This window comes from Cheilinus undulatus, linkage group 1, assembly GCF_018320785.1.
Source record: "Cheilinus undulatus linkage group 1, ASM1832078v1, whole genome shotgun sequence".
Taxonomy (NCBI): Eukaryota; Metazoa; Chordata; class Actinopteri; order Labriformes; family Labridae; genus Cheilinus; species Cheilinus undulatus.
Genome location: NC_054865.1, coordinates 40,085,465 through 40,097,175, shown reverse-complemented (window position 1 = coordinate 40,097,175; position 11,711 = coordinate 40,085,465). Strand labels below are relative to the sequence as shown.

The 11,711-nt window shown below is 40.7% G+C and overlaps 1 protein-coding gene across 1 annotated transcript; it reads right to left on the bottom strand.

The window, feature by feature from the left end:
- Nucleotides 1-664: 664 nt before the first annotated feature.
- Nucleotides 665-5,768, bottom strand: si:dkey-56m19.5 (calphotin). Its single transcript, XM_041817213.1, has 2 exons — nt 5,569-5,768; nt 665-2,798 (listed from the first exon to the last, which is right to left on the bottom strand). The coding sequence occupies exon 2, from the start codon at nt 2,788-2,790 to the stop codon at nt 1,240-1,242; it is 1,551 nt and encodes a 516-aa protein (XP_041673147.1). The 5' UTR covers nt 2,791-2,798; nt 5,569-5,768; the 3' UTR covers nt 665-1,239.
- Between the last annotated feature and the right edge of the window lie 5,943 nt (nt 5,769-11,711).

Genomic DNA, 11,711 nt, shown 5'->3' with positions numbered 1-11,711 from the left:
TGCAGCATCATAGCACTTGCTTTCATCCTAGAGCACCCCTCCCCTCCCCCCTCTTCCTTTTTTTCTGCCTCCTGCAAGCATTCCTGCCCCTCCCCCCTCTTTGGTTCCCCTTGCCGGTATGGATCTGTGAAATGTTGGCAGGGTGTGCTGCTATGGCATGGAGCCTCAGAGAAGAGTCATGGTGATGTGAGAGGACAGAATAAGCTAAATCAGAAATCCTCTGATCTCTATGGCTACAGTGGATTTCTTTTGTTTGCCAAATCATGCCACGAAGGCCGGCTGCAGCCATTTTCCACCAACCAAAATATTTGTAATGTAGCCAATGACCCGAAGGACGTTGCTCTTCGAAGATATGCATAATCAGGCAAACTCTGACCCATTGGAGCTGATATGAACTGTAGCGACAGTGGATGTCAACAAGTGGTTTGAAATTAACAGAGTCAAGATGTTCTGTAAATAATGTTCCTTTGCTTCTCTTTCAAAAAATGCGTCTAAGGTTTCATGGGTTTAACTGAGTTAAGATTTACTACTGCATGAAAGAGAAAGTCTAATCCTTTGCTGAGACTAGAGACAATAAATCCAGCTCATAACCCAGTGTTTAAAACAAATGTGTCACACTTGATGTTGAGAAAATTCATGAAAATAAAAAGGAGATCACTTTAGGCTATAACAATCTCTTTTTATTCTCTATTTCGAACAATCAGTTTTCAAATGAACACTCCTCACAGGTACCATTATTATAAAAGGCCAAAACATTTATGCCATGTCTTTGCATATAGTAATAGAAAGGATATATGACATTCTAAATCAGGTAACATATTAATAATGAATGCTGTTCCAATAGACCACTTGATAATATTCATCGGGCTCACACACAAAGACAGGTTTAATCATTCTTATTTAATAATATATTTACTGTCCAGTATTGTCACTCTGCTGTCCAGTTTCACAGTCTGTCCACACTCACCCTCAAATTCCAATCTCTCCTCTCTGCACATCTCTCACTTCTTCTCTCTCTCCCTCTTTCCCTTCCCCCCTCTTTCTACCCTCAAGTGGTTGCATTTCATTTTTGGTTACTCGACAGAAAACATCCTTATTTCGCCTGAGTTACCATTATAGACATTGCGGTGGTTACAGCATTCCAGAAAGCCTAGCTGTGTTTGTGATACCTTGATGGCTTTCTTGCGGCCATCAGAGGGCTGAATTGAATTCACATTGATTTGAGTGATGGCTTTTTTTTCAGACTGCCTGAGTGACCTCAGTGCTCAGAGGCTCCACCATGTCGGGGACTGAATCTGGAACTTCCTCGACATCCCCGCTGAGGGTCACCTCCTTTTTAAGTTCAAAGTCACTCTGCTCCTTCACGGGCGCCTCCTCGCCACCATTTATGCATTCCTCCACAGGTGTGGAAGCAGAATCTGCACACTCTCCATTCACAGTGGGGAGTGCTTCTACTTCTACCACCTCTGCTGTGACAGGAGCGCTCTCTAAATCCCCATTCTCCACTGCAGGCTCTGGGCAAGGCACCTCCTCCACAGGGGCTTCAGCAACCTCTTCAGACTCAGCAGTAATTTCACTTGCAGAGACAGACTCAGAGACAAGAATCTCAGGGACAGGTTCTGCTGCTTCTGGCTCAGCTTCTACTTCAGTGCTCACAACCTCTTGTGCAACAGATTCCACTTCCACAGGCTGAGATTCTGCAGGAACCTCCTCTGCTGTAATGTCAGATGCGGCAGCTGGTTCTGGCTCAACCTCTTCAACTTGCTCTACAGCCGCAGATTCCACTACAGCTTCAACCTCAGGTTCTGGCTCAACTACTTGCTCTGGCACAGGTTCTGGCTCTGGCTCTTGCACTGGCTCAATGATTTGCTCTGGTTCAGGGACTTGCACTGACACTGACAATGGTTCTGGAGCTGGTTCAGCTACTGGCTCTGATTCAGGCACTACTGTCTCCACCACAGCGATCTCTGGCTCAGTAACAGTCTCTTGGACAGGCTCTTGCTCCTCTGCAGGGGCAGGAACAACCTCTGGCTCCGATACAGCTTCTTCAACTGCTGCCACAGGTTCTTCTATGGGGAGGTCTTCAGTTGCAGCTGCAGGTTCAGGTACTTCTGGTTCTGTTACTGCAGGTTGGGGCTCAACTGGGGCTTGTTCTTCTACTACTGGGGCTGGCACCTCTGCTTCTGCAGCTACCTCCTCTGCAGCTACAACTGGTTCTTCTACTGGAGTTGGTTCTACAACTGCAGGTGGTTCTTCTGCAACTGGAGCTGCCACCTCGACAGCTACAACTGGTTCTTCTACAACTGCAACTACCTCCTCTGCTGCAGCAGCTGGTTCCTCTACTGCGGCTGGTTCTTCTGCAACTGGAGCCGCTTCCACTACTGCAACTGGTTCTTCTGCAGCTGCTGCTACCTCCTCTACTACAGGAGCAGGCTCCACTGGTGCTGCAACTGGTTCTTCTGCTGCTGGGGCTGGTTCCTCTACTGCTGCAGCAACTGGTTCCTCTACTGCTGCTGCAACTGGTTCCTCTACCTTTTCTGGAGCTGCTGGTTCCTCTGGAGGTGCAGACTTGGGCTCTTCTGGAGATTGTTCAGCCTCTGTTGGTGCTGCCACAGCTGCTACAGATTCCTCTACTACATTATTTTCTTCAGCTGCCACCTTTTCTGTTTCTGGTGTGGCTTCAGCCTCCACTGTAGCAGACTCCTCTGCAGCTTTTGTTGCCTCATTCTTGGCATCTTTTGGGTCGCTCACATCATATCCCTTCTTCTTCTTGCTCAGTTTGCCTCCCATGGTCTCTCCTGGGAACAAGAGGATAAAAACAAGTCTTTGAATAAGAGATGAAACATTGTTTTATCTTAATTATTGATACTGAAAACAAATGGATTGTGCTGGGACATAATGAAGCCTAGCTTTAGTTCATGCAGGACACTGTAGTCATACGCTCAACCGTCATCATCTGATGGCCAGCTGATCCTGTCAGCTCCCATAGCCAATCACAGCTCTTTCTCTCAACACAGTGGTGTATTTAAATACGAAGCACTTCTCACTAATCCCTGTTTCATCAATGCTGATGCACCACACTGCTGCTGCTGGCAAAACTTACCCTCCTCCACCCCAGCCGCCTCTTTTACAGCATAAAGCTTGTTGCACCCTCACATTTAGATCTATGTTACTATGGATTAATTGCTTTGAACTAATTCATTGTATTCAATACGCATTGTCATAAATGTATCTATCCATATGGGTGTTTCTAGATATGTGAGCCCAAGAAAGTCAAAGCCTGCTGTTTGACTAACCCAGGGAGCATCTTTTGAGAAGAGCCTCATCCACCAAGTTAAACTGTATATCTATTTTGCAATAAAAGATTAAATATAGACAAGAGTGTGAATTGTATTTCATTTCTTGAATTCTCAGACAAACACATCCATTTTAATTGGGGAAGTGGTATTCCCTCAATCTAACCAAAATGTACAAGACAGCATGAACAATGCTCAAGAAAAGGCAAAAAGTCATGTGAACTAAAACCCAGGATTGTCTTGTTCTGAGGAACGAAAGTATGCACTGATCCACTTTGCCTCAGAAGCACAGAGCTGATTACTCAGGTATTTGATTTTGGTAGTTAAATTTTAAACACGGAGTTAGGAATGTGGTCTGTCAAACCTTTTAAAATGCAGCATAGGTTCAAACTAGTTCCTTCAAATGGAAAAGACTCATCTATAAGAAACTCCTATGCTGGGAAGTCTTTTGTCTGGAAGTAAATTAGAAGTTCAGCGAGGAACCTGCACTCTGCCAAACACAGTTTGGCTAAGGAGCAAATGTAAATGCATGGGAACCTTACTGAGATCAGACACACTGCAGACTACACTTCCAGGAATGTTGTGTGAGGCACAGTGCCAAAGAGGCCTACAACTTTCGTTTCAACCACTGTCATGTAGAGATATGTCTATTTTTCCTTTTTAGTATGACAAGCTGCTAGTACTAGAAAAATCTTAACATAGAGCATGAGGAACTCCAGAGCCGGCAGCCACATCCACATGCATGATATACATTTACAGCAACTCTGTGTAAGCCAAACTGACATTTTCTATGAATGAAGCAAATGTGTCCAAAAGATATGTTACAGTGCAGATGACAAAACACCGCTGGGGCCGTAGGGGAAGAGTTAGTGATTGCCACACAGTGGAACTTCCTCTAAGTGACAGAAAAGAGAACTGGAAGTTCAACTTTATCTTACTGATTGTGTTTCAGCTGACCCAGGACAAGTCAACCTGTTTGAATATTAGGGAGCACGTTCACGCCAGGATTCTGCTGAGCTAACACTGCTGATTTATATAACACCAATTTAGAAGCTGGATTGGTGAATTAGCGTATATCAGTTTGACGGGTGCTTCTCCTGCTCGCTTCTTCTACTATTACTACTTTCTATGATGTCCACCGTTAAATAAGACATTTACCCTACATGTGTGAAGGGAGAGTTGGGAATGATCTGGGATCTGTCCATAGCGCGACAACAGGATGCACCTAACGCCATAATGTCTGCCCATCCCAACACCAATTTACAGTAATGACCCATCCATGATCCATGAGCCTCCAGGCTCATCATTCCACCTGCTACAGCAGCTCAAGCCTTGTTCTACTATTAGACCTATTTCTAACTATTTGTACTTTATTCTAATACTGTTAGCATTTATTTGCCTTTTTCTTATTTTGCCAGAATCCTCCTGGTTTCCAAATCAGACAAAGCAAGTACAACCGAAGGAGAAAATCTACAATTTTATCACCAAATAATGGTGGATTTGAGCTGAAAACGGGCACGATTTCTAAATACATGCAGTTAAATGTACACTGGATTAAAGCTTTACACACAGGTAGGTAAAGGAGGCATAAGTTAACAGGCAGCATGTGCCGGATGCCTGTAACAAAGACTGGGAATTCCTCACCAGCAGCTACACACTGACAAAAGTAAAGGGCTGGGCAAATTTGGCAGCAAACACTGGTACTAATCTATAGTAAAGTGTAGGGTAAAAAAAGGCCTGGGCTCCTATACAGGGGGAATTACACTGGGCTATACACTGGCTAAAGACACTTGAGTGATAAAGGCTGCAGAGGGGGTCTCCATCCCCCATTTCAACCCACCCACTGCTTCTGCTTCTCAGCTGCTCTGCCCTTTTTGTTCAACCGTTTGAAAATGTCGTACTAACACAGCATGCAACAGAATTCTGCAAAATAACGCGTTAATGCCTAAGATGTGCAACTTTACTACTTTGAGTAGAGATTTAGATGGTTTTACAATTGCTTGGCCTGCTTTCACACCAGCTCTCCTGCCTGAGAGGACGCACTAAATCAAATTCTGCTGCTTAAAACGAGAAAAAGGGGGGAAAAAAAATCCTCTTTATAGTGTCAGCCTTGAAATGTACAAATTTGCATGATAAGAGAAAGGCAAAAAAGAGAGAACAATAGCTGCAGCTCAAAGGCATCTTTCTTGATTGTTACTTTTCTCTTTTTTTCCTACAAATATCCTAGAAATGTTGCAGATGGAAAATTAATAAAGAGTGTAATGAGACCGACCTGTGTTTCCAGAGAGTGATCACTTGTTCCTCTTCTTCTTCTAGTCCACGCTCCGGCTGGATGTGTGATAATGGAGGTAAACCTTTGGAGTGACAGCTGCAAGATTCCGCCCCTGCTCTGCGAGGTTGCAGTGTGGGGACTGTGTTGTAACTGAGGAGTGCCCCCTCACAGTTTTCTAGACATCTGTCGCTATCACAATCCAGCCTACCCCTTCTACTGCTCCGTCTGCAATCTATACCCTCCCATCTTTAACCCCTCCTCTCCCGCACACACCCACTTCAGCGCATATTTCTCTGTGCTCTGTTCGGGGGGCTACATCTGCGGACCGTGGGCGACCACGAGGAGACTGGTACTTATTTTTACTCTGTATAATGTCGATTTTCACTCTGCTTTTACTTTGCCGAAGAGCAATGCGGAGGAGTATTACTATAGCATCAATTATGCATGGGAGGCATTGTGGCAGCGAAACTACTTGTGCAGCGCACGCGCACGCGCTCACACACAATCATTTCAATAGAAATACAATCATTACTTGATGATTTTTTTCATTGTTGTTGTTTCTCAGCAAGATAACAGGCAGGATCAACCCCTTACGCTGAGATAAGCAGGAAAATCAAATGCAAAACATGCATTAAAGGAGCATAACGACTTTAAAGGCATTCTAAGTAAATTATAAAGCAAACTTGGGATGAAATTGCTAAATTGGATTTGTATGATTGTAAAATGTGATTTATTTTCGAGCTGCAGAAAACTAGTTATAAATCAACATCAATGTTTTTCCAAAGTCATGTGGGTTTATAATCACATTCAGAGACATTCTCTCTGCACTTTCCCATGCATCATTAAATGTATTATTAGCCTAAGTTTGTTTTTCATGTCAAGATAAAGAGGACCTTACTTTCACCCTGAGCACTGCAAAGTATTCTTATGCTTTGCGCTTCTTTGCTATTTGCCTCCCATGTGTTAAAGGGACAAAGGTGGTCAGGGTGAGACTTAATGAAATTCAACAACCGACCCTACCTGGTGAACATGTTCTCAACTTCATCTAAGAAACCCAGGCAGTGATAGCTGGCATACTGCTAAGTTTTAATTTGAAATGAACACAAATATCTACTGAAATGACAAACAGTCCATGAAGAAATCCTCAAACCCAATTATGGCTTTAATATTGGGCCTTACAAGTCAAATGTGCAGGCAGCAAGAAGCCAGCACTTCACCAGGTTTGCCAAGTGTTTAGTTCAGTTAGTCCCATGACACCTCAGGAGGGTTATCAGTGAGCTCCAGTCTGAAAACCATCACCGACTCTGAGCTTCAGTATGTTTAGAAAATAACATGGGGTTAAACTATAAAGACATTTCTCCAACATTATGAGCATTTTAGTACATTAAGCATGGAGGGCTGATGGCAAAGAAGCACTTTATAGTGAACAGAAAGCTAAGACTCTTTCAAAATAAAGCTAAGAGTCTTGTACTGAATATACTTTCACAAACACCCTGAGTGAAACTCGGGGAAAGGCTTCAGAATTCACAAAACAATTGTACAATGCACTCATTACATCACTCAAAACTCAACCTGGTATCTGCTGTGCCTCTGGAAAGCTGCCAAACAGGTTAATTTGTCCTGCTTCAGGCCAAGTTGAAAAGGTTTTAAGGGAGGTTTTTATGCAAATTAAAAAATGTGGATGTATTAGAACAGTTTGAGGGTACAACTAAAGCAAACAGCTGTTCACATGACATCTAACTTGTTACTGTACTTCTTACAAATTCAACTTAATCTTAAGATTAGAAATTATCTTTTGCCTCAAAAGCTGTGGATGTGATAAATCCAAATGGATGAGAGGAGTCTTTCCATTTTTGGCTTGTATTTACTTTGCTATTATTGTTTTTTCCCATGCAAGAATCTAAAATAAATACACGTATCTCTTCTGTTTACAGAGTTCATACCAGACAGCCAGCATTACTGAGGAGTCAGCACCCTCTCCTGGTATAAGCACATAATACACCACAGCATCCACAGACACTGTGTTGGTATGAGTTGATTTTAATTCATGGTAAATAATTAAAAAACTAATTAAATTAAATTAAATTAAATTAAATTAAATATATAAAGTAGATAAAATAAGTTTAAATATAAAGAAAATAGAACAAATGAAATAAATTAAAAATATGATAAAGTAAAATCAATAAAACTAAATAAAACATAAAAAAATATTATACATTAAATACAAAAAATGAAAAAGAATAATAAAATTAAATTCATAAAACAAAACAGAAACCGAATAAAATAAATTAAAAGAAATACAAAATAAAATAATAAAAAATAATCATACAATTAAATGAAATTGAAAACAACAACATACAAAAAAATATGAAGAAATAGAGTAGAATAAAAACTGAACAATGAGAATGATGCAAGCATAATTACTGTTAAATCCATGCCAAAAACATAAAGTCTGACAAAATACATTTGGGTTAAAAAAAAATCAAGTCACAAGTCTGTCGGAACACATGTCCATCAATCTCACTGAATGTACATGTAATTTAAATCTAAAACTGTCTGCCCCATTATTTTCCCACTTTAATAATGCCACAATGATCTCTTTTCTCTGTTAAAGATTAGAAAAAGACCAATCTTGTTTGTTTTCCAGCTGGCAGCAGAGCTAAACGGTGACAAAGGGGGCAGCCTGGATTGAGTTTCACATGATGCAGGAGGTCAGGAATGCACTCCCAGGAGACTAACCACCATCCCAGCTAAACAACCACTGCTCTCTACAGAGACACAAGAGAAACACTAGTGGGGAGGCCTTGGAAAACCCCAGTGAGTTTTCATGTAAATGCTGAAAGCTCATCTGTCTGTAAGTTCTGGTTCTTGTGACCTAGACTGACTCTAAGACTGAAAAAAGAAACAGGTGTTCAGAGCTAAAACAATCAATGGGGCAGTAGCTCAGTGCCAGAGCAGACTGTGTGCAGGAATGTGTGACATCTGGACTGAAGTGGAGGCTTCCCCCAATGTTAGGAGGCTCACATGAATGAACTGACAAGGACCTATCTCAATACTTGATCTTAGGTCCTCAGCAGAGTCTTCAGCACAAGCTTTTATGGGTATTTTTCTGCATGTAGCCTCCGAATTGGGGACTACTGGCTGCAGTAAACACATAAAAGATAATAAGGAAAGTTTTTTTATGGCATACTTTACTTTGAAGGCAGATAGCTAATTGGCTATATTGCGGCTCAGTTTTTTGGGGGGATTTTTTTTACAAAGGCCAGCTGAACTTTACCAACGACAATGTCAGCAGTGTCAGTGAGAGCAGGATTAAACAGTAAATAGCAAAATCATTACTTTAACTCAGCATTTGGCACCTGCACATTAAGTACAATCCATAGCCTAGCTGTTTTTCTGCAAAAATGTCAAAACCTCCCACTGGTTCAATAAAATGATGAGATTTTCATTTCTTCTAATTTTTTTTATAATTTAATCAGACTTTTTGAATATTTCAAATTCACTGAATTGCAGTGTTGACCATTACTATGCTGGGACTTGCTCTTTCTGTCCACTTAATGTAGGGACTGATAAACAGCACCCTCTACTGGACATGTTTCTTTTCATTACTGTATTGTTCATTTGTATGAATGAAAATGTTACAAAAAAATCTATTATAGACAGTGATACCGTGAGCTATGATCTGGATGTTTTGTTGTTGTTGTTTTTCAGTGGATTGACTGTATTTTCTGAAATCAGAAGTTTTAATTTTATCATTGTTGTACACACAATCATATATCCAGTCCACGTGGGCTTACATTATACCAAGAGTTTAGAAAAGCCAGGCTCAGAGTGCACAGTAGTTCTTTCATTGTCAAAGAACAGAAAAGGAGCATAAAGATTAATCAAATAAAGAATCTTGTCGTCTTTTTCCAGGATTTAGAGTCCCATTTAGTACGTCTAAACACCAAATTTAAACAGGAATTTAAGTTTTTGCTCATCAGTCGACCACAGAATTTCAGGGTTTTGATAAGCCATGTCATGAAACAGTAACTCTCTTAGGGACTCACTTTTCACTTAACACAACACAGTCTGTTTTCTCTAGGATTTTTTTTAATCAACCTGACTGGCCAGAGGAAGGATGCCAGATTTTAACAGAGCAATCAAGGTTTTTTGACTTCTAGATACATGGGGTGTAACATGTAATTCAGGCAAAAATTCAGTTAATTAAGCACATATGTCCTTAGTTTTGGTTTGGACCAAACATTTGCAAGTTTTTTTGTCTTCAAACTCAAACTAGAGCAGTTCTCTTTCAGTGAGTTAACATTACAACAAAAGGTATTCCTGTAGATATTTAACATCTCTGCCTCCTATAAAACAAGTAAAATCAGTTGAACTGAAGGCAAAGCATCTTTTGCTTCTTTTATTACCTTTCGTTCTGAATTGAATTTTATTCCATTTTTGAGAAAGAAAGAGTTTTAGATGATGTAACTGACTTTTGATATGCATTCATTGATAACCATGCACATTCCTGCTTACAAATACATACAGTCATGTGCATAAGTTTTAGCATGGAGGTCACTTAGGAGTCATCAAGGGGCCCAATGTGTCACAACCCGGGGCTGAAGAGGACGGGGAGGGTGGCCAGAGTCAAGCTCGACACATGTCAACACAAGGTCAACCTCCACAGCATCTCTTTTGTCCCCTTGGTACTACCCTGGAGACCACTAGCAGTTTTTGGGCCTTTCTGACATACACAGCACAACCAAGGGCTCGTGGCAACTCTACTCCCAGTCCAGGCAGTACCGCAGGCCAGACTTACTAACCACATCCAACAAACACTGTGCCTTAAAGATGTGGGCTTTGTAATTTATTCAACAGATTATGTTCTCATTCTACTGGTAATATACAAGGATATCCAGAGAAATACAGGGGTTGAGTCCATCCTTCTTCTGCCACTTGTGCACTCACGTGGGATTACTCACCATCACACACCTTACTTCACAGCCTTTAGTTTTTGACTCAAACATGCCTAAAAGTACTGCACAGTACTGTGGATTGTGATTTTACAGACACTCGTTTATTTGTTTATTTATTTATTTTACCTTTTTGCTGGAATGATATTTGTAATTTGTGGCATTTCAGTCAAACATATTGTTTATCGGTCAAAAGCTTTATGGACTAGAGCAGAACTTCATGATGGCTTCTTTACATTGTTTCATGTTTTACACTTTAGTATAAGATTATCTTTTACAGTTCCCGGAAAATGTCAGGAAATTAAAATTCAGTCATTATACATGAAGAAATTTTGTTGGCAATTATTGATGCTGTAAAATGTTGCATAGCTAAAGCCTTGCGGTGACTTTACAGATAAAACTGACCTAAATAACTGACTGATGGTGGCACTAGAGGACTTTCCCTGAGGAGCTCCGCATTCATTCACAGACTGTTTTGTCCTTGTGCAGCACATTTGTATCACTTTTATCATAAATGCAATGATCTAGAAAATTGTGCTGCAGTACACAAACCAGTGTCCAAGTGGTTGTGATGCTCCCGATACCCCTGTGTTCCATTTCTGAATCAGAACAAAAATAAACTTTACAACTCAAGCTCATTCGACAGAAGCTGTTCAGGGACGTGTGTTCTACTGTATCTATGGATACCTTCATGGTATGTGTTTATTAGACTGCAACCATGACAGCCTTTCAAAGCACATTGTCCTACTACTCATTTACTGTTTCATTCATGAGTTGCAAGAGAAAGTGCTTTCATGAAGCTCAAAATGACAACCTGTTTTATTCTGAGTCCACTGCAGTTACAAACTATCCTGATGTAAAATCACTGACCATTCAAAAATTGACCTTCACAGGTGTCATGTTGTCTAACAATAAATCACAAACTTCACCACCTTTAAGAAAGCTACCAAATCTTGATTATTTCAGCAACAGAGCTGCTCTCATGTTTGATTTTCTGTAACATTGTCACTGTTTAATGTGTTTTGTACTGTCTTTATTGTACCCTGTCATTTTTTCCCTTTTTAATCAACTGTTTCAGCTTTTTATTCTTACAAAAGCCCTTCTAGGGACGGGTGTTGCAAATTAGCATTCGCTACAAAACACTATGATACTTGCATGGGATGCCTGTTCTCAGTTGTCTATGTTTAT

What these genes read in the sequence shown, in the direction of transcription:
- si:dkey-56m19.5 (XM_041817213.1), bottom strand. Translation starts at nt 2,790, where the DNA reads ATGGGAGGCAAACTGAGCAAGAAGAAGAAGGGATATGATGTGAGCGAC.